This window comes from Apostichopus japonicus, chromosome 19, assembly GCF_037975245.1.
Source record: "Apostichopus japonicus isolate 1M-3 chromosome 19, ASM3797524v1, whole genome shotgun sequence".
NCBI lineage: Eukaryota > Metazoa > Echinodermata > Holothuroidea > Aspidochirotida > Stichopodidae > Apostichopus > Apostichopus japonicus.
Genome location: NC_092579.1, coordinates 14,202,581 through 14,226,094, shown reverse-complemented (window position 1 = coordinate 14,226,094; position 23,514 = coordinate 14,202,581). Strand labels below are relative to the sequence as shown.

The 23,514-nt window shown below is 37.0% G+C and overlaps 1 protein-coding gene across 2 annotated transcripts; it reads left to right on the top strand.

Moving 5' to 3' along the window:
• Positions 1–1,138: 1,138 nt before the first annotated feature.
• Positions 1,139–22,711, top strand: LOC139960354 (N-acetylglucosamine-1-phosphotransferase subunit gamma-like). 2 transcript variants are annotated; one of them, XM_071958667.1, is made up of 11 exons: positions 1,139–1,296; positions 2,987–3,056; positions 3,637–3,704; positions 4,071–4,209; positions 4,845–4,938; positions 6,452–6,566; positions 7,616–7,698; positions 10,965–11,096; positions 12,380–12,470; positions 17,886–17,932; positions 22,462–22,711. In XM_071958667.1, the coding sequence occupies exons 1-10, from the start codon at positions 1,245–1,247 to the stop codon at positions 17,894–17,896; spliced, it is 855 nt and encodes a 284-aa protein (XP_071814768.1). In that variant the 5' UTR covers positions 1,139–1,244; the 3' UTR covers positions 17,897–17,932; positions 22,462–22,711. The 2 variants fall into 2 exon arrangements, with proteins under 2 accessions (XP_071814768.1, XP_071814767.1); XM_071958666.1 differs by lacking the exon at positions 17,886–17,932.
• Positions 22,712–23,514: the final 803 nt, after the last annotated feature.

Sequence of the window (23,514 nt, the reverse complement as noted above, 5' to 3'; positions counted from 1 at the left end):
AATATATATTTTAGATCCTGCTGCAAGCAGGAACTCGCGAAGAAGCCATTATTGGCTTATCAAAGCCGCAAGCTGACCGAAGTCATGCATTCATATTTAACGTCCATGATTATGAATTGTCAATTTTCAACAGCTACGGTAACTAGATGACATACATTACCCTGTAATCTTGGAGTGACTCGAACTGGGGACCTTATGATTGGAAGGCACCGGCGTTAACCGCACTAAGCTAACACTGCTAACTGAAACAATCAGTTAACTGAAACAATCAGAAACAATCAGAGACAATCGGATAACTGAATAAACTCATGGGTTTACTAAATAAAGTGAGGTTGCATGTTATTGGCTCTTTCAAGCCACACGCCTTTCCATTCCAGAATGATTGAAACATGCACTCACATTTACGCTTGAGTCCATCAGAGGAATGTTAAAGGATGTTTCATGACGGCCACACCCGAAAGTGAGTCTGTCGTGTAGCTAGCCTTTCTGTTCCAGCGTGATTGAGGTGACGGACAAAAGAAGTGTTTTGGCTAAGTAAGGGAGATTCAAAAATGGTGCTAGTATGTATGTTAGATCCTCCTGCAAGCAATAACTCGCGAAGAAGCCTCATTGGCTTATCAAAGCCGCAAGCTGACCGAAGCCTCAGTCTCTTACATTCATATTTAACGTCCATGATTATGAATTGTTAATTGTCAACAACTCTGTAACTGGACGACATACATTAATCTGGGAGTTACTCGAACCGGGGACCTTATGATTGAAAGGCACCGGCGTAATTTCCATCATTTAAACAACATTTGTGTGGTAAATGTTTACACAGAAGATTGTAAGTGGCAATGAAGCTGTACGATTTTTGTGTGCGTGTGTTAGAAAAGTAAGCCATACAGAAGAAAATCTGGGGGCACAAATTTTCCCTGCAAATCCCATGTATATAGTACGGACCAGGGTATATAAAGAGTCATTTATGCATGCATGTTTCATGAAACCCTCAGGCCTATCCGTATCAATGAGTCTGTCAGTCAATCAACGAAGCTTCAACACGAAACCCTCAGTATGCGATCTAAGTCGTTTAGGCTAAGAAGGCTGTCTATCACAAATATAGGCGTGACTAAAATTTCATTTTTGTAAATTGAGTTATTCTATTGGCCAGTTACCAGTTATGGTCGTAGCCACTTGCTGTCACTCTGGAATGAAGGACTTGACGTTTAGACACTGCTGCCAACATCACAAATAAGTTTCTCACCATGAAAAACGACAATGTCTTACCACTTTTGATTTCTTCTTTTATTTTTATTTGTAAGTGTCAATTTAATGTTTTCAGGAATGCATAATGAAGCCTTTATCTTTTACATGAATGCTACTTACAAGTTACATATATCACAGATGATTGTTCGGCCTACCCTTCGTCCTTACTACGTTAGGCCTATAGCCTAAATTAATGTATGCTAGTTAGCGTACTGACCTAAGTTACTGTAGGCTATTGTCCCATTGCACTGAACTTAAACTTAAGTTAGCGTAGTATAGTAACTAAAACAACCTAGACCTAAAGTTGGACCTAGCGTTAGGCTAGGTCTCCTCTCAGCTCAACTCTAAACTTGTGTCACGAAGAGCCCCTACACTTGACAGATTTCCTGTCCCCAAGTTTTTATTAGTTTTGAGCAAATAATGTAGTACTTTGTTACTAATTGCGGCCTAACTTTAGAATACATACCATATGAATGGGAAAGCTTACTAGGGGCTAGGAAGTAGGGAATATGGTTAGGAATTAGGGTTAGGAAGTAGGGAATAGGGTTAGGGGTTAGGAAGTAGGGTTAGGAAGTAGGGAATAGGGTTAGGAAGTAGGGAATAGGGTTAGGGGTTAGGAATGGTACGGATTCTAAATTAGTACCCTAATTGCTAAAGGAAATGTAGGTAAAGTAAAGGCTTCATATTAATTGGCTCACCTTCAAATGTTACTAGCAACGATACAGCAGGCAACCTGCCATTGCCAAGCAGAGTTACATGTTTGATGAGTTTTAATGGATATCAGGTATATGCTGATCAAATTGTGTTTTTATAAAGCTTTTAACAACCTCCCCAAATTGTTTTGGGCATTTGGAGATCTTACTCCCTAAAATAACCAAAATTACCTCAGTATGATACCACGACTATCTTGGAAGTTGGACCGAAGCTTAGAGGCTCAGAGCATAGCAAACGGCATCCAAAGTCATTGGATGTATTCTTAAGCCTACACAACAGTTAGCTTATCAACGAATGTGTCAATTTAGGGGTATGAAAGAACTTGACATGGCAGACACTTTGTGGCCAAGTTCTGCTCAATTGTACATTGCGTAGGCACAAAACAATAAATATTTAGAGATCATTACATTTCTGAGGAACTACACAGATGAAAAGTGCATACGGTTGAGTAATTTTGATTTTTCGTTGATAGACATTGTTAGTCTAATCCTTAAGTGCATCAATTAGCCCACCTTGCTACTACATACATAACTAGGCAGTCCACACAAGTTAGGCCTAAAAGTTAGGCGTAGTTATCCTTAGAAGCTAGAGGAGTAAGCTAGGTCTAATAATAGATTACCCCACCCTTTTCTAACAAATTATTTTGTTTTGCTTGAGTCGGATTCGTGGTGGGGAAGTCACTATAAGGTACAGTATGTTTCTTCATAAATGTCTTGGAGAACAACATATCTTCCTAACAGGAGTCTCAGTGGGAAAGTCTTTATGAGTGATTGGCCTATTACTCCATAAATGCATTTGAGAACCACATATCCTAACAGGATACTTTTTGATGGAGGATTTGGGATGGGGAAATCATTAATTTGTAAGAGGGCCTTTCTTATTAGCCTGAAGATTAGGTAAAAAGCTCCCACCCTGAAATCTGGATAGTAGAAATTAATAAAAAACAGTTTGAATAAAGTAACTTAGTATGATTATTAAATAATGACAAATGTTTTATTGCTTTTTGTTTGGTTTCTTCTTATTGTAGATTACATTCAATTGACATCATGCAAAGAAGGAGTTCAGATGAGGATGGTAGAGGAACCAGTTAATATGGGGTAATGAATTGCTTTTGTTGAGGTGACACCTGGTTTGTAGGGGGATGTTGTTGACTGAGGTTGTTGGGATTGCTGTTGTGAAAATGTTCAAAAGGGGCTGACATATGGTTTGCCTAGATATTGGTTACCACCTCTCCCTCTGAGGATCTACTGTACTTTTCTCAGAAATTTATCACAATATTTCATGTAACTGTGGTTGATTTTTTGTCATTGTATAATTCTCATATTGTCTTGCTGTTAAGTGCATCACATCATATTACATTAAGTAAAGAAATATGACCTAGGAAGCTACATGGTGTAGCTACATTGTAAGAGATCTAGAACCATTGATATTATTGACATTTTGGGGGGCTTAGTTGTAGACGTTAAAAATATAGAAACTTATTTGTTCCAAATTCAAGGTTTTATATCATGTTCATGTTATGTCATGCCAATCGTATGAAATTTCTTTGTAGGTTTGTGTTTAATTAAACGTTGTAGAATGGTGTACCATTTAACAATATTTTTAGTTGTTTTTTATTCTCTATTGGCAACTAAATGACGATGTTGAAAGCGTTTAATCTCACTTTCTGTATTTCAGTCAATGGAACAATGATGTCGCTGCAACAGATGTCCTAACACCCAAAGTTAAACCTTCAAATTTTTCAGGTAAAAACTGCATTCTCTATGACACTTTAGAACAAAAAATTCACTTTGATGCCATCATTGCTAAGGTTACTGTTCTGAAAACAAAACTTTAAACCACATGTACAGACAAGAAGTGACTAGCATAACAAACACTTTTGAGGTGAAAAAGGTCTTTTAAAAAAAAAATTGTGGATGAGGTGAGAGTACTCTCCTATTTATAAATTGTATTTTATGCCATTTATACTGGAATAAAGGAAACTGCAACTAAACAACATGTACATTTATCACTTATATTTTATTCTTCTGTGTTAATTTATTCAAGTTTTTACATTTTCATACATCCTACTCCTTATCCATCACATACATGTAAATTATTTTGTATTATAGGTCCTCCACACCTGCGTACATTGCTGGGGAAATGCTTGCAAGTTGTTGAAAACAGCTACAAATATGAGGTTTGCCCTTTCCAGAATATCACTCAGCATGAACAAAGCAATAGATGGAACCCATACAGTGGCATATTAGGGTATGTACAGTGTTTTCTTTCTTATATCAAATTGTTTCATGTTTGAAAAATAAAGAGAAACCCTTGTTTTAGGTGGAGATTACTTTACCATTATTGTTCACGGTTCTTGCTGACCTCGGGCAGCTATCTTCTCAGCTATCGATTAAGTTGTTTATACCGTAAATAGAAAAAAATGTAGCTTTTTATTTATCCTAAACCATTGGACATATTATCTTAAAATACAACAGCCGGTAGCAGAAGTTGAAATACATCGAACATAACTTGTTGCCCATGGAAGTTTCGGCTACAACCTTCATGCCAATAAAGGAAACACCACGGCCAAGGAAATTGTGTTGAGTTATTGTGGACTATAGTCAAAGCGTAGAAAAGATTGTAAGATCTTCCCCACGGTATGACTTTGCAAACATTAGATGATTCCTTCTTGCAGTACATCTAAGCTGTTGATATTTACTTGGTATTTGGTCACCAAAGTTAGGCTATTATCTTTCAACTATCACTCCAGAATGACTGGGTGTGATGTTCTAAAAGTGGGCAAGCAAGAAGGTGCAGACTATGCTTCAATCTTCAATTGTCAAATAATTTCTTTCTTTTTTTCTTTCCTTTTTCTTATATTTTCTATTTTATTTTTCTTACAGAAATTGGTATGAGTGGGAAATTGAAAATAATACATTTGTTGCTATGCTTTACAAGAATGGGGATGACTGTGGCCTAAAGTCCAGACAAGTTTCGGTATGTTGCATTAATGAAGGGCTTTAAGAATCTTTGATGTAGAATATTGCTTCTCATGTAGTATTAGAGAGATTACTTTTTCAAGTTATATTTTCTCATTTTGGCAAGTATTTGTGGACTACAAGCTTAAGTATGAAGTACTGCACACTCAAAAGATATACAGTACAGTGAGATCAAATGTCAATGTACTGATACTGGTTTGTTTGGCAAAATTGTGTGGATCATATATCACCGAGATTAGACTTGATTTTGACCAGTTTTAAATGCCACAATGAAGATAATATTGAACAATTTCCAAACGATTTCCGAACATACCTCTTTTATATAACTTAACCTCTGTGGTCCAACTCTGTAGACATGAACTATGCCTAGATAGATACATGACTTTTCCATCACTGAGTTTCAGTTTGTCTGTAAACTTTACTTTTTAATCAAAATCAATGGGGCAGTTTTCTTTATGATTTCAACATGTTTGGCCTTCGGTGAAATTGTGAAGCAGTATTTCTTAAGTCCAATTTTTATCTTTGACATGTGAGTCTACTAGTTTAAAGCAGGAGAGGTACTTGAAAGTACATTAGTTGGGGCAGATCTACAGTAGTCAGTTTCAGTAGCACCTGCAACCTGACTCACTGAAGGCTGTTTGATTATAAAGAGCTATTCAAAGAAAATAGCAAAGGAATTGTTCCTGTATTTTCCAGACTATTTCTGCATAATTTTGAGATCTTGTGACAATTAGCTCAAAACATATTTTTCTTGAGCGTCCATGAGGAGGATTGCTTCATAATGTCAGCAAGTTATTAACCTAAGTATTATCACCATCCATTTGCATAAGGTTTACACAATGAAGCTATCCATAATACCATCTATGTTTTGATATCATGTTTCAAATTTCTGAACAGTGAATAATTTATCCAGTATCACATCACACAAATGCAGCAGTTTCTGTAAACAGAGAAATAGTATTTTATAAGTAGGCATAGTTCCTAAGCCATCAAAAAGTGCTATGCACAATTTTGACACTGAATTATTCCCTGCTGAAGTTATTACATTTCAATAACATGTTTTATTCATCTATGAGACCATCATACACAATATTGCCAAGTAGAGTACGCATGCAGTGTTGTGAAGGAAGGAAAAATCAGACAATATAGCAATTCAAATTTGTGATTTTCCAAGACTTGAGTTCATGTTTATAACTACAGTTATGGCTGAATAGTGAATACTATAGAAATCTTATCCTGAAACAAAATGGCTCATGTCTGCTTACCAGTTGTACTGTTTACCTAAAACTGCAAACCGTGTCCTCTCAGATCTCTCCAACGTGGATACTATTGTCCAAATGTTGAAGTATTTTGCCCAGTCAACCCCACCTGCACCCCCTTCCCCCACTGCAATACATCGATCTCTTCCATCCCTTCTCACCTGCATTATTATACACAAATTTATATATTTGATGATGTGTGCATAATGTACCAAGTTCGCTAAATGTATATGTTCATTTTAACTTCTGCAGGTTAAATTACAATGTGGGACTAAGACGGCTATTGTTTCTGTAAGTGAGCCAGACACTTGTTGCTATGCTATGAATATATCAACACCACTCGTGTGCCATCCGGATTCACTCCTCGGTGAGAATTAGTTTAGTCGCATGCTTCATTTTGCATACATTCTGTGAATGTCATTTGTTGAGTGTAGATCGTCTGTTTCTTTACCGCTGTTGTATAAACCACTCGCAAACATCACTTTAGATGATTTGGGAGTTCAAATAAAAATTTAAAAAAAGCGAAAAATTCGTTCTTTGCGTTCTCTCAATAGGTATGTAAATTGGTATGCATTAAAGCTGACAAAAGTGATGTCATTGAGAGAGGAAAAAAATTAAGATTTGACTAGATTTTCCAGTTGTCTACCCTTGAGAGTCTCATATCATGTGACGCACTTCAGAATCCATCTTTAATCGAAGGATATGGAAAACTAAGAAGAGCTTACAGTAATTGTCGATTGTTGGGTACTTTTGCCAGCGAAGCTGATTCATACCGCACATTTTACACTGAAACAAGTTTGAAGTGTTCAGACATCTTGGTTTAAAGTTCTTTTACCCATCATTAGTATGTCATTGTTGCTAACATATCAGATACAGAATTTCTGTGGTTACAGAAGCACTACAGGCTCTTGTCTTGATATTCCATGTATTCTGTACTACAAGGTTTTTCTTTTGGGGGGGGGGGGCATAGTGGACAAATCCTCTCTTCAGATATCTCAATAAGAGTAAATGAAATCAACTGAGAACAGGTACAAATGGAGAATTTAGAGGATTGCATGGGGGTGGGGGGGGGGTCACTAGTTGGAGAAGACAATTATTATTAAATTGTCCTCGACAGATAAATTCAGTAGTCCTCCAGTGCTCTCGACATCCCCTGTGTACTCAACTAGCTCCAAATATTGTCCAATGCTATTTTAATGCTATGAATGCTGTGCTTTTGCTGAACCAGAATGCCAGTAATTTAACAAAATTATAAAACTGCTTTAATGCCCTAACTTGCCAGAGAGTAGTATGAGAGATAGAATATATACTTTACTTTATAGTATAATTGAAGAAGGTTCGCTGTAAAGCCATGGTTGTTCGAATTTCCTAGTACTCACTGTTGAAAGTTGAATTCCTCCCTTTTCTTCTCCTCAGTGTATCCCACGTTGTCAAAGCCACTCCAACAGAAGTGGAATGCTCTCGAGGGCAGGTTGTATCGAGAAGAAGTCACTAGACAGGTGAGTACAGGGCTTGGCGATGCCAGGAAGATTTCCACTTAAGCACTTTTATAATGGCACATAGCATTTTCAAATGCACGTTATATGATCCCAACAACTGTGTGACTGCCATGTTTAGTTCCTCACCTGAAAGGTAATATTTCCTTGGTAGATGACAATGTGACACTTAACAGGGAAGGCAAATGTGATACACATTGTTAGATGAAACACAATCTGAATATCTTGTTCTTAACCTGTATGTATGGCTGTTTGAAGATGACAGCTTTCCCCTGGTTAAGTTTCTTCATTACTGAAGCTAAAGGGATGGTAATAAGGGGCATGTGACGTGGAACATGCTCTATAACATATCTACATAACTTTTAATAATTTGGTTGTTTATTTGTCCTCAAAGTGTAGTGCAATTGGAACGTACTTAAATCAGTCAATGTGTGTCGAATTCCAGTTCTCAGCAAATACATATTTTGTTTTTTACTTTAGAATATTTTTTTTTACAGATAAAATATTTATATATTATAAATAAAAACAAAAATAATTTCAAATAATATGCCAGGATGACTTAGTACTCTGCTGTTGCCAGAGACTTTCATGTAATTTCACAGATTTTTAAAACTCACACCAGGGCTACACTCCCTACTTTACAAAAATCTTGGATCAATCTCTGGCCTTAACATAAAGGTTCATACCACAAACTGATTTAGTCTGGGGAATTATGAAACCCCTCCCCCCCCCCTCTCTGACTCCTTTGAAATTCTATGCTGGTCCCTATCTCAAACCAAACATTAACACTTCCCTAGTAGTGTGTATATGTGTGTTTATAATGTCTTCATTTGGAAGATAGTCACTTGAGTGAAAGTGTTGGTTAAATAGAAGATGTTTATGCACATTTAGTACAGAAATGTAATTATGTAATTTTTTATAAAAATTACAACCAGCTAAGCTTCCTGTAGCAACATGATGAGTTCAATCCATTATTTCCATAATAAATTATTTCCATAATTCATGATTGCAAAGCTTCCCTCCCCCCCCCCCCCCAACCCTATCAATGAACAATTCCCAACTATCAGTCATCAAAAACTACACATTTTGAAATAAAACCATTATTCTTCATACCATTCTTGCTTTGGGCTTGAATGTAATTATGGATGTTGACAAAGCTGCCAGTTATGGATTTGTAGGTGTCAAATGTAATCACTGATATCTCTGTTTTTAACTAAAAATTTCTTTGGATGAGAAATAGATATCTTGGATCTGGTGTAAGTTTGATCAATTGAGTACCTAGTGTAGTGGTTCTCACTTATTTTTCTCTGAGGGCCTGAGGAAACATTGGTTGAGGCATAGAGAACCGTCTCCTTTGTGCTGACATTGAGCAATGTGTAGGGTAGGCCTAAGCCTAAGGAACCACATACCTGATGAGTGCAAGTTTTTGGTATGATGTGTTTTCGTGGGCTGTTATGAAATCTTTCATGTGCCTGGCCTTGGCCCTGTCCCGGTTTGTGGAATGTTGTCAAATTATTTCAACATGCCTTATTCTGAAGGCAAATAGTGGTATTTTATTACTATATGGGCCTTGTTGAACATTCTGCTAGTGCTGAAATATCATAGCCTAACCTGTGAATTTGGTTCCTGATTAACTTCCAACACTTCTGGCCTTTTGGATCCTAATTTGTGGGGGGGGGGGTGCAACCTCTGTGTTTATTTATACTTTACAACACACGCCATGTGTGCACTTATCATGATGTAGGCTGTGGTGTCCAGTCCTGGTTTGTGGATTCTTTGTCAAACTATTTCAAAAAGTCATATTTTTAAGGAAAATAGTTGCATTTTATTTCCTTGTTGGTCAGCCTATGTTCCAACTCTTAGCTCTTACCTTACTGCCTCCTCAGTCGATTTACTAATGACTCCACGATAGCGTGTATTAAAACTAGTTGACGGCCTTGACACCAGACTAGAAGCATCTGGTATTAGCACACTACATCCATTCCTAACTAACCGCCATACCCACACCCTTGAATTATTCTTGCTGAGGTAATCACATGCAACGGCAACATCCTGAAGTAACTACTGTGGAAAATTCCTATGGAATTTGCCTACACCTCTAGAGTAACTCTCACATTCAGTGTCTATGGAATTTGCCTACACCCCTGGAGTAACTCTCACACCTAGGGTATATGGAATTTGCCTACACCCCTGGAGTAACTCTCATGTCCAGTGTTTATGGAATTTGCCTACACCCCTAGTATGACTCTCACATTCAGTGTCTATGGAATTTGCCTACACCCCTAGAGTAACTCTCACACCTAGGATCTATGGAAATAGATTACACCCCTAGAGTAACTCTCACATCTAGAGTCATATGCATCTACAATCACTGTTTTCTTCAATATCTACGAATAAATTGAAAAGCAACACCTCCAGGTATGATTGTTTTGGAAATGTCTAATATATATATTTTTTTAAATGCTAAATTCAGGAACGATACCAACGCTCTTTAATTGTAATATTTTGCATATATACATTACAGAAACTGTATATATTTACTTGACTATATTGTATGTTTCAGTGCAATAAAGAAGCTGGAATATGTACCTCTTTATTACACTTGAAGTGTAACACTAATCTTAGCTGCTTCCAGCCTGTGTTGATCTTAATACATAAAGATATGTTATGGCACAGATGTTTAGTGATCGCTTAGATTATCTTCGCATCATCAGTGATGGAGTTTTAGAACTAATTTCTGACTCAGAAATAATAGCTTTGTGATTTCCCAACAGGTTGCAACATTCCACTCTTCTCGAATTACCCTAACTTGTCAAAGGAATCGCTTCTTTATCTGTAATATCATAGCAGAACCTGTGAATTCGGTTCCTGATTAACTACCAACACTACTGGCGTATTGAATCCTATTTGTGTGTGTGTGGGGGGGGGGGGGTGGGGTCCTTCTGTGTTTATTTTTACTGTACAGGAGACACACTCTGTGACCATCTGTGTATACTTATCATGATTGTTTGGTGGTGTCCTATAGCAAATTAGAAATAGTAGTTCCAAAATGCAGACAGCATTTGCCTTTGTTTGTGAACAGATGTTTCTTTACCAAGAGAGGAATCATGACTTTGCATTTAATCTGCAGTTATTTAAAAAATGATCCCATCGTTCTGATGAATGAACTCTTGTTCATGAATTCAGTAGTTTATCAAAAATATTTCACCCAGTATTGTAAAATATTGTTTCTCTATTTCTAATGTTTTCCTACCCTTTTTTCTTGGCAGGGTTATAATAAAATGCTTCATAAGATCTTTGAAGAAGCTGGCCTTGTGATGGATCCAACTTTTGTACCCAAGAATGACAGACATCCATTGGCAGGAGAAACAAAATTTGAGAATGTTGATACTTGTCAGGAGGTAACAATGATTTGATTAGTTTGCTCTACGTTCTAGTGTTTTTTTTTTTTTTTTTTTTTTTTTAAACAGTTGATTGAAAACAGTTTTGAAGTGATCTTCCTAGCTTGAGATCTCTCACAGGAAGAAAAACATTTGGCAATACAATGCTGAGTGTTTAACATCTAGCTTGAAGCTGCACTTTGGGTTATTACTCTGCTACAATCTGGTCAGTACTACACAGAGTGTCTTATGGTTAGGTGTCTGAGCGGGAAAGATAATCTGTCGCCTATAAAGTCCCACACTTCTCAAATTATGGATTGTGATGTCAAAAATGGATTGCCAAGGAACTGTGTTGCGAAGAACAAGATGAATTGAGCAGAGTAGTACAATGTTTCAGTTAGAACTTGGTTGTAAATTTTCTCACTGGCATGGTTGTCTCTGTGTCTGAAGTGTTTCAACCTTAAATATCCCATTGGCCTGGTATAACCTACCCGAATGGTATGCTGCCAGTCCAAACAACAGGCTCCTACGCTGTGTCATAATGGTCGTTTCAGCCTTGTACACGTTATGCCCAGTGATGACATCGTAGTCACGTGCGATGTAATGTCCTTGTAACACCCTATGTTTTAAATAGCTCCCGAATGTCAAGAAATCCTCTTAAATTGTAGAAAATCATAGCTAAGAAACTCAGAGTAAAATTAGGTCAATGTGGAGTTTAATCATATTCACCAGGGAGTATAGATTGGGTGATTTTAGGCCTTAGAATTTGATAGTTCGCAGTTAGCCGTGGGAAATCACAACATGGGTCGACGAAGACAAAGTTGGGAGAGCAGGGATTTAGTCTACCGAAATGGCACCATCAGTAATTAAATTATACTAAAGTTTGAGAAAGGTTTGCCAAATAATTATAACTTTGGTTTAGAGGTTGATAGCTTACTAATTTACAGTAGACACATGGTTAGAAATATAATAAATGTGCTAGTTTTATTTAGGTGTATGGAGATATGTGTGTGGGTAGTACATGACATTGTAAATGCAACATGAAGTTAAAGCCCAACCAAAGCAACAGCTTTAACTTCTGATTGCCCAACCAGGGGGTTCCAGATGGTTAAGGGCCCATGGTCCATCAGGGTACCCAGAGAAATGGTGGGATGAAGTCTAATTTATTCTAATTCTCATCATCTCATTTATGCTTAGTGAGTTTTGTGAAGACTCAAAGAGTGGGTCCTAGTAACTGACTGTGACACCATAGAATGCTAGTTGTTTGTTTTAGAGTTAATGGAATGTTTTATATCTAATAACAGTCCTACAACAACCTGCTACAAGAAGTGGAGAGACTCAGAGGCATTATCACAGCGGAGGATGTTAACAATGGTGCTCATGATGAAGCTAATGGTGAGTAGTTTACTCTCAGGGTATGGCAATGATGTCTGTGCCCCTCCTTCAGGGTATGGCAATGACGTAAGTGCCCCTGTCTCAGGGTGTGGCAATCATGTCTGTGCCCCTCTCTCAGAGTGTGGCAATGATGTCTGTGCCCCTCTCTCAGGGTGTGGCAATGATGTATGTGCCCCTCTCTCAGGGTGTGGCAATGATGTATGTGCCCCTCTCTCAGGGTGTTGCAATGATGTATGTGCCCCTCTCTCAGGGTGTGGCAATGATGTCTGTGCCCCTCTCTCAGGGTGTGGCAATAATGTCTGTGCCCCTCTCTCAGGGTGTGGCAATAATGTCTGTTCCCCTCTCTCAGGGTGTGGCAATGATGTATGTGCCCCCTCTCTCAGGGTGTGACAATGGTGTATGTGCCCCCTCTATCAATGATGTTTGTGCCTCTATCTCAGGGTGTGGCAATGATGTATGTGCCCCTCTCTCAGGGTGTGGCAATGATGTATGTGCCCCTCTCTCAGGGTGTGACAATTATGTATGTGCCCCTCTCTCAGGATATGCCAATGATGTTTGTGCCCCTCTCTCAGGGTATGGCAATGATGTCTGTGCCCCTCTCTCAGGGTGTGGCAATGATGTATGTGCCCCCTCTCTCAGGGTGTGGCAATGGTGTATGTGCCCCCTCTATCAATGATGTCTGTGCCCCTATCTCAGGGTGTGGCAATGATGTCTGTGCCCCTCTCTCAGGGTGTTGCAATGATGTATGTGCCCCTCTCTCAGGGTGTGACAATAATGTATGTGCCCCTCTCTCAGGATATGCCAATCATGTCTGTGCCCCTCTCTCAGGGTATGGCAAAGATGTCTGTGCCCCTCTCTCAGGGTGTGGCAATGATGTATGTGCCCCCTCTCTCAGGGTGTGGCAATGATGTCTGTGCCCCTCTCTCAGGGTGTGGCAATGATGTATGTGCCCCCTCTCTCAATGATGTCTGTGCCCCTCTCTCAGGGTGTGGCAATGATGTCTGTGCCCCTCTCAGGGTGTGGCAATCATGTCTGTGCCCCTCTCTCAGGGTGTGGCAATCATGTCTGTGCCCCTCTCTCAGGGTGTTGCAATCTCTGTGCCCCACTCTCAGGTGTGGCAATCATATCTGTGCCCTCTCTCAGGGTGTGGCAATGATGTCTGTGCCCCTCTCTCAGGGTGTGGCAATTGTGTCTAAGCTCCTCAGTCTATCAAGCTGTGAGGCTAACACTTTAAGTCTGTTGAATTACACCACATAAGAACAAAGAATTGGTGGGTCGAATCCTATTTGGTCACATTACTATAGCTTGCTACAGTTTCAGAGTATAGTAATGCAGTGTTGACCAAGCAGAAGGTTATTGGCTGAAATGCATTGGAGCCCTTTGCTCTCTACCAACTGAGCCACTAACTTGATGGCCACCCACTATCTATCCACTTCTATGCTGTGATGTTTGTATCAAAATGGGGTACTAGTTGTAATAAACACAACTAGAAAACTTCTGTTTAGAGTTTTAATTCTTAGCAATCAGCAACAAAGATGTAAGCTATGCTCCAATACGTACAGAGATGTGTGGCAGCATATTTTTTTTTTAGCTGATAGGTTTTTGGTGTGAGTATGTCTTGGGCAGTATTGAGTACATTTTACTGTATAAAATAAATTAACAAACCTTATGTCCCTACAAGATGAAGGAAGGAGTCGATACTAACCTAGACATCTTCTGTATGTGTTTTATTCAGTCTAACATTAATTAAATTGGGTACGAGATTAAGGAATTTTTTGTAATTTAATTATCAAAGAAACTTATTTGAGGAATCCAGCGAAGTATCATAACTTATAGAAAAGGTAAGAATGATAGAAAATGGTTCATCACATGCAGATGTCTGTTTTTTATCTGAGGTTACAGCATTTCAGATGACTGACATTTAACACAAAAACATTGTAGATGTAGAAAGTCAAGTGATAAATTAACAAAATAAATAATAGCCTCATCAAGAAAATGCCAATTTCCTCTTACTGGATACCATATTAACTTCCATCACAATGCCTCATTACTAAATGAGTCTATCTGATTTTTGTTCCTTTTTTAGCAAACTGCTTCTCTACTGAAAATAGCATGTGTACAGTAGGTAAATTATGTAGTTAGATAGAGAGCCTGAAAATAGCCTGTGTAGGTAAATGTAGTCAGTTAGAGAGCGTGACGTTTTTCGATCCTGCTAGGATCTTCTTCAAAGGCCCAACTTTTGCCTTTAGTGAAGATCCTGCTAGGATCAGGATATATCATTAAATCAGGCAATAGTTATACACATTTTTCTGTGAATGGTAGCATTGCTAATCACTGTGGTGTAAAGAAAAGATGTATAGAACAACGTTCCTTCTAACAAGCGTTTGTGTTCACTCAATAATTTTGCAACTACCAGCTTTCATAATAAGTTAAGTAAAAGTAAAAGTGGCTATCAGGTTTCAAATTTGCCTATACTCATGAACTTTACATGTCATGCATACATTTTGAAACTATAAACAGTTGTACCACATGAAGTTTTCTGCACACTTTGACTGCCAAAATTTAGTGGAAACATTGAATCTGAGGTAATTTTATAAAAGTGTTGAAAATTTGTTTTTTCTAGCTCTTCATAAACATTTCCATTTCTATAATGAGATGACTGATCATGATTCATAACGAGTCATAATGACAAATTATCAATTCATAACGTGCCATACAGATAGAACATGCAGCGCATAATCCTTGAAAGCCTTCAGACACATCAAGGTTGTTTTCTCTTCACAAAATTTGCATAGCTTTAAGCAAGATCAATAGTTACTTTATTCAAGGCAACATCTTAAATGGAGCCAGTTTATGTTCTTGTTGGTTTTTTTTTTTTTTTTTTTTGGGGGGGGGGTTTCCCCTTTCTTTCTAGAATCACTGAAAGTTTCAATAATATTCTTCAACATGTATGTATAAGGCATACAATTCACACACAATCTATTCAAATGAAGTAATTTGGAATGTTGTTTCCTTCATCAAGTTTACTTTTATAGTTTACATGCAAAGAAAAAGAGAGTAAACAGAACCATTGTGGTTTTAACACTTATAGATGATAAAAGTTAAACCTTTTTCGGTGAAGCTAAATGAACTGTTAAATGATTTTATGAGAAACCAGACAATTCTCTCATTAAGCAATATATACATAGGTTTAGATTGAAGGGTGCCTTATTGATATAAGCTATATATATATATGTTTAACAGTTTCAAATGGTAAATAAGGACTAGTATTGAGATGAATTCTTTGAAGGGGTCAAAACTCATTTTGTTAGGGTGTCTCCAAACCTCATAAAACCATGGTTTCCACATGGTCTGGAAAGTCTGACAAAAATAGCAAACACTATAAAAAACTATTTTCTAGGAATTAAAAGTCCTCAAATTTTGAAGCTTAGTCTAGAAATGTTGAATACAAATTTGAACACTTTTATCTTTAATATATGATATCATGACTTCTGCAAGTAATGTTTCTAAGGATTGTGAGACAAAGTTAATGGCAGAAATAAAGTTATGGCACCAGCTTTTCATGATTGGGGGTTCATGGGTCGTTGAATGTCGCCCTCATTTAACGTTAAGTATGGTTCAGCAGACTTGGCAAGGGTTACATTTGTTAGGCTTACTATGGGTAACATTCTGCCTAAATTTTGTCTCAATCTCGGTGGAAATTTTGGTGGATTATAGTGTTACAGTTAACCTTGTCATGTACATTACAGTATATCTTTCTATTATAAACCCACCATTAAGCCATCATTAATAAATGCTGATAAATTAACATATAACCTTTCTGATCTGATTTGCTGCAGTTGTCAAGTTTGTAACATTGCAGGACATCTGACCATTACTTTTGTCATGTCATCACTTTAAGGGAATTCACTAAATTTTCCCTACCAAAAGTGTTTCAAAAACTGCCACCTATCATGATTTTATGTTGTACCAAGTTCTCTTCTCCCTTGGTTTTTTTTTTTTCCTTGTGATTGCTAAAAAAAAAAAAAATGTTGCTGTTTAATTTAATTCTCTTTGAATGAGTGCTTACAAATATAAAAATAATAGATGAACCAAGAACCATTCCATATTGTTTTTGCAGCAATTTCTGTCATACAGTATATCTCTGCATGCTTTAAAAAGTTTAGAAAACTTTCTATTCTGACTTCCCAGAAGATTATTGGATTGTCATGTAGCACAGGACTTATAAACGCTATTCATTGACTTTGAATTTTCACCTGCTGCTGTTTAGTTTTCTAAAAATGCAAAATTCCTGATCCACTATTTTCTGGTCAGTCATACATAGCCCATGACTGTATTCTGTGACATTTTATTATTTTAATTGTTAAATATATGTAGTGCAAATTGAACTTGTATTGCATGGAACTATGATAAATTACTAACCATAGTCCAGACATCCTGCCATCATTCATTCGTTCTAATGGATAGAGTAATTATCACAAGCCCCAGGGCATATTTTCAAGGATTTTTTTCTGGTGGTCCCTCGGACAACCAGGTCTTATGCTTTTGTTGTCTCAGGAATAGCAAATTTGGTTGTCCGAAAAAAAAATTTACCAATATAAAGTCTACAAAATTAGTAAGAATTGAATAATTTTGAACACTTTAGCGATGATGTGTAGGGCTGGTGTAAAGAACACCAGCTTTGGGCCAGGAAATTTGCCTTTTGGGTGGTTCATGGGCCTATCACCATTTTTGTGTTGTTTCAGTATCTCGATCCACAGTGAGGGAGGGTGATGCCTATTTAACATTTTACCTACTTTTGGGATACATGTAGTTACGTACAATGAAACAACTAGCCCTCTGCCAGACAACATATAAAGCTGATTTTGGTCACGGTCCTAACAGAAATTTTGTTGTCTCGGAGGAATTTGCCCAGACGAGCCCAAACAGGGTTGCTTTGTACTTGTCCTTTTCATATTGGACTCTTTTTTTCTGTTCTTTTCTGCTGTCTTTATGTTCACTAATTAATATTTAAGCAAGTTTACGTGCAATTAAATTAAAATTTTGCGTCCGTATGGTGAAGCTACATCAAGTGGAAGTTATCGCTGTGTTTCATATTCCTCCAAAAGTTTTAAATGTCCATTTGTAATCAGCAAAACGGACATTTTAATTTAATATCTTCAGAGACCATTTGTGTTTCATTTGTTTTGATATATATGTTAATCTTCAATGATTTTAAAAAGGAACATCGGTAAATGAATAAAACAGTCTTTAAGTTCATTTATAATGCACAGACCTGCTGTAAGTTTCAGATTGATTCGAGACCTTTCCTATGAACGAAGACAGATGAGTGCCCCTCTCAAAACCCTGGGCTTCTTTTCGTACATTACTACCATATTACTTGATTCTCTTTGTTTCTGCCTGCTTTCTCTGCAGGTCCTTATTAAGGAGACCATTGAGAAAGATGCAAGCTTTTAAGCTAGGTCATTATAACTTGTCTTTTCTCTGCATGCCAAAATCCACCCTCTTTTTTCCTTCTCTTTTTCTTGGAGGGGTGGGATGTGTGGGTGGGGGTAGGAGGGGGAGGACTGGTGATCTCTTTCCACGCTAATTTCAATTCATTTCAGACCATGTCACATGTAATGCCATTAGATAATATATTTAACACATGGACCAAACTGGAAAATCAGTGCACTGTCCTGCCTTTCATTTTAATAGCACAAGGCAGATCATCAAATACTGATGTAAGGGAAGAAATCGCATGCATTTCTTTCTGTTGGTTTTTTTTTTTTATCACTTTATAAGAGATTTTGTAATGTAATCCAAGGAACGTTCCATAGACATTGGTAGCTGTATATAAGTATCATCTGCATTGTATGTCTTTAACCAGCAGAAAGAATACAAATTTTATACAATTTATTAGTTTTAACAGTGACACTGACTTTATTCACATCGAACTCATGATCAGTTTATTTGTGGTCAGATTATTATATCCCAAACGGATCGCAGTTGAGGACCAGTAGAGTCATAGGAGAGAATTAGGATATCTTCCCATTAATTAGGCCGTCAGTAATCAACTTCACAGTTGTCACGAAACACCTTAGAATAGTAATCGATCAATATATGATGAATATTTTGAGATAGTTAATGCATTGAGAAGAAACTTAATTTCATGATAAACTTCACAAGTGAGTCACTTTGATTACTGTTAAGCAAAATATCAAGAATTTTGACATGCCTTTTCGATTCAGGCAAAAATTTTGTGTAATCATTAAATTCGTTATAATACAATAAGAAATTTGAAATATAAGAAAAAAATTATGCTAATAGGCAGGACACTCTTGCCCAAATTCCTTGAAACCTGCTTTATCAAAAAGCTTTTGTTCTCTAGTACTACATCGGAAAGGTATCTTCCGTGAAATTGTGGCATAAAACAATCTGTGCAAAGTCAAAGTTCTTGTCTTTGAAGACATCTAATCCATCATTTAAGTATGTCAGTTAGTAAAACCATTACTACGTAAGAGTCATAGCAAGCACCACCACTCTGTGATTGCTCGTGCCCGATATAGTTTGGGAGTCATCCATCCTCATACGGTGTACAGTATACTGTAAGAACACAGTGGTCATATATATACAGTAGATTTAGATACTGTGTAGGTATCATCAGCATTGGAGGTCAACTTTTCAATCAATGCACGTTATATGTATTGCAGGCCAGCCAGTATGGACAATTTTCTAATACTAATAAACAGTCGTACTTTCCTCTCATATCACGCTTCAAATAACGCGTGTATTGACAGTATGAACAGTTCCTAACCTTTTTTCTGAATAGAAAAATGATATTCATACTGCTCATACTAGCAGTACCAGTGCACTTAAGCATGATAAGAAAGAACAGTTTATAAAAGTTTGTCCCAACTGGGTGACCTTGGCCTGCATGTTTTCTTGATCATGGTGATAATTTGAGGGGCATAAAGACTTTGTAAGGCATTCCTTTTATTCCTCTTTATTTGCATTTGTAAGTATTTTTGTTTTTCTTGTAAAACAAAGGAAAGACCAGAATGAAAATTTGATGTCATCACTCTCTGTAGAATGCAACCTCTTCTTTTATTTTCTTGTTTTTAAGTAAAGGTATCAATGCTTGCTATGAATGTTATATAGCAGCTTCTTGTGTTTTGCTCGTCAAGTTTTGCAACCGACAATCCTTCATTTTTTGCAAACTAAAACACACTGCAAGCAATTTAAACTGCACATTGTTAACTTTGTGGGTTTAGTGTGGGATAGGATCAAAGAATATTGATCAAAATTAACACAAATCATTGCAGACTGCTGCTATAGGTCTAAACTTAGTAGGAAGGTACACTAACAATTTTGTCTTTTGTGTAAACCACAACAGCACCCTCCTCATTTTACGACCTTATCCTCATCGAGTCCTGGTATCCACACGCTAATTTCACGCATACCATTCTTGAATGTTAATATGTTGAAGAAAATTTTGGAATGAAAATCACATCAAAAGAATTTCCTGCAATCCGCAACTGGATGTGATTATGATAAAGTTACATGATTAGACAAATTCCTCGTGGAAGGAAGTGTGGGAAGTTGATGTGGGAAGGAGAAGTGGGAAGGAGGTGCAGGAAGGAGGTGCTGGAAGGAGGTGTGGGAAGGAGGAGTGTCAATCGTACTTTAATGAGTGTGTATAACATGGAGATGTTACAAGTCTGATAGTTACCTGTATTTGTCGAACAAAGTTAAAAACTGGAAACAAGAGAAACGATGTATCTTAGGGTGTACACTAAGACTACTATGAGGCTAGAACTAATTCAATATCTAAATCTGTTCTCTTGCGTGTATATATTACAGCCTTGATAGGTTTGTATGTGTGTGCATTTTTGTGTGTCAAGTTAATGCAATCTATACAGTAAGAGACTTACTGTATAACCGGTATGTAATTGATCGATCTTTTGGATTTCCAATTTACTTACTCAGTGGATGTAAACAGAACAGTTTATCAGATTATCATTTTAATTTATGAAATATACACAATTGATTGTAAAATCCTTTTTAGCCCATACAGTGTTATAGTGATCTGCTTTGATATCTGAGATAATTTCAAACCTGTAAATATATGGATTTTATAAGTGACATGTTTGGTACAGATATTGAATGCATTATGCCAATGTTTGGTAAAGAACAAAAACAGAGTTATTTTAATGGGCACTTGACAGATTAGAATTCCTCTTGTAATTCTGAACCCCATATTACTCAATAATAAAGTTGACCAGAATAGATTACTCAAGTATTACCCCCCCCCCCTACCTTCCTCCCCCCACTCTCTCTCTCTTCCCTCTCCCATGGAATTGAAAGTGGAATCTGTGGAAGGCTTTTCAGTATTTATTAATTTAAGAAATAAATCATTATTTATTTTAAGTTACTGACAAGATTTTTAGCCCAGCTGTATTTTGCCGTCTTAAAATTGAGTTTTGAATAATACAAACCAAGTTGCTTGAATTAACTCGCATGCACTGAGAAATCCAATCAAGAAAACTGATGATTAATATAAATTTGCAGGTAAATTAACATAGCAAATGACACGTCATCATGTTGGCAGAATGCCAGCAGCATTGGTTGATTTCATCTATACAATGGTACAGTTAGCATGCTATTATCATCTCAGATTCTAATCTTTACTGGTGTCAAAGAAGAATGCATGGTTTGTTTGTTTACTTGAATAGCTGTAATCAGGTATTTCTATAGCATGCACAAGAATTTTAGTTGTATTTTTGCTTCAGAATTTGCCCAAATGGTCAAAGGAAAATGTCTGGGGAGTTATTTGTCGGGTAATGTATCGCAAAATGCTATGCAATACAGGTAGATTGCTATTACAAGTGTACAGCTGTGTCACAGTTTTTGAACACAGGAACCAAAGTAGTTTGTAAGGGACAGAGGCTTCAGAAATGCATTTACAGAATTTGAGAACTAAATATATTCCCTGAATCGAACTAAGGTACTCTAATACCTAAACATGGTGATACTGGCCAACTCAGGGTTGCCCATTGGGACCTTTAAATCTCACGTGCAAAAAAAATCTTAAACCAGTATTTGAAACAAACCATTTGTAGATTTTTCAATGGATTTATGGATATTTTTTCATTTATTTAATTATGAGTTGATATGACTTTTTTGTTGGAAATTGTCAGTTTAATGCTATTTTGAGGGTAGGCATTTAGTTAGGTATTTATTTTCTGTATTGCACAAAATGTGTAACTCTCTAATTATTATCATTGAATTGCAATTTCTTTTTTCACATTGTTGTCTGACATTAACACCTTCTGTGTGGATGTTACATGGCTCGGTAAGAATAGAAAGGTGTAACTTACAACTGAATGTAACATACAGAGCTGTAGAAGTGATCAAGGATAGTATTGAAAATATGTTTCACCCAAAAAATAATAAAAAAGAATGGCTGGCTTTTTTTGCTAATTTACGTTTTTTAGTTTCAAGGTTTTATCATGCAGAACACCAGAACACATGTGTACTAGAGTAATTTGTGACCAATACAAATGGCCCATGCTGCTTTACCCTCAGTGGTGTCAAATACCTGTTTGAAACCTCCATGAATGCTACCAGTGGAAGTATTGTATTATCACCTGTTTTGAAGCTTTGTTGCATTGCAAACAAACATTTTATTTTATTTTATTTTATTTTTCAAAGAGAAGAGTATTGCTGTAATATATAATTAAAAAGTGCATTATTATTTCAAATGTGCTTATAAAATCCATTTGTGACATTGCATGAATTAAGATGTTGACCAACATTCTCCGTTGAGAAATGCTCCATTGACATTGTCTGGTTCACATAGCATCATGGAACATTGCATGATAATCGTGGGGTGTGGTCGGAAATGGAGTAAAGGAGTCATCGTAATCCGCTCATGTTCTGGGGTCATTTTGCTATTGGAAACACTAGGAATTGGCTCGACAATATTTCTTTATGATTTCCTTTCTTTCAGATTACGAACCTTCGGTGGATTTCAATAATTATGGAAGAGAGTATGACAGAAAGAGACCAAAGATTGACGATCCATTCCTGTATTGAAGAAAGTGACTATGTACAACTCATCTTGGGTGTTTTGCTATCAGTGGGACTGGTTATGTGCACCTTCACATCGAGATAAAAAGTTAGTTGGCCTGACGTTTCGTTCCTAGCAGGATCTTCTTCAAAGGCTAAATGACAAGTAACAGTAACAGAAGGGACAAAAACACACACAGAATACAGACAGGTTAATGAGCATGGTGAACACAAAGAGATAGATGTAAGGGGATTAGTAGACCAGGGATGGAGAGAAGAAAGAAAGCAACCAGCAGGGGAAGAGGAGAGATAGGATCATAACGTCAGGCCAACTTACCTTTACACATTCTCTTACACAGGCTCTCTAGTGGATAAGCAGTTTGCTAACAGTTTTATTTCATATTGAGATAAAAAGTTGGTGGAGGTTGCATCTTCCCAGAGTATAGGTAACCTACTGTACATTTTGTTAAGAACCCTCGAGGTACCTTCTTCCAAGGAAGCTGTTGGGCCAGAATAGCATATCTCAAAGAAAGTGCTATTGAATTCATTGCCATCTGGCCTGGACGAGTATTTACTTATTTATTTTATACGGTCGAAAAAGAGGATGATAAGTTGACATTGCCTTTTTGTAGGAAAAACATTGACTTTGAAGGGTACCTAAGTTAATGATAGTGGTGCCAGATTTATTAGGTGGAAGGACCAACTGAAAATTGGCCATGTAGTCATTCTTTTATATGTATCATGTATGTTGGTTTCCTGCAAACAGTTTAAAAAATTGTTATTCTTGGTATAGCCAAAAAATTTAGTGAAAAACATGCAACATGTTGTAAGGGATCATCTGTATTCATTGTGATGCGGTATTTATGTGTTGCTTTCGAAACATTTTATAACTAGCCTGAAAATCTGTTTCTAATATGAATCTCACACCATTGAAACTAATCCCAGCTAAAACCCCCATACATATGCATTCACTTTCATCAGCATCTTGAACAGA

What these genes read in the sequence shown, in the direction of transcription:
- LOC139960354 (XM_071958666.1), top strand. Translation starts at nt 1,245, where the DNA reads ATGAAAAACGACAATGTCTTACCACTTTTGATTTCTTCTTTTATTTTT. An exon ending in TAAACCTTCAAATTTTTCAG is followed by an intron (nt 3,705 to 4,070) that starts GTAAAAACTGCA and finishes TTTGTATTATAG; the next exon opens with GTCCTCCACACCTGCGTACA. An exon ending in TGCTCATGATGAAGCTAATG is followed by an intron (nt 12,471 to 22,461) that starts GTGAGTAGTTTA and finishes CCTTTCTTTCAG; the next exon opens with ATTACGAACCTTCGGTGGAT.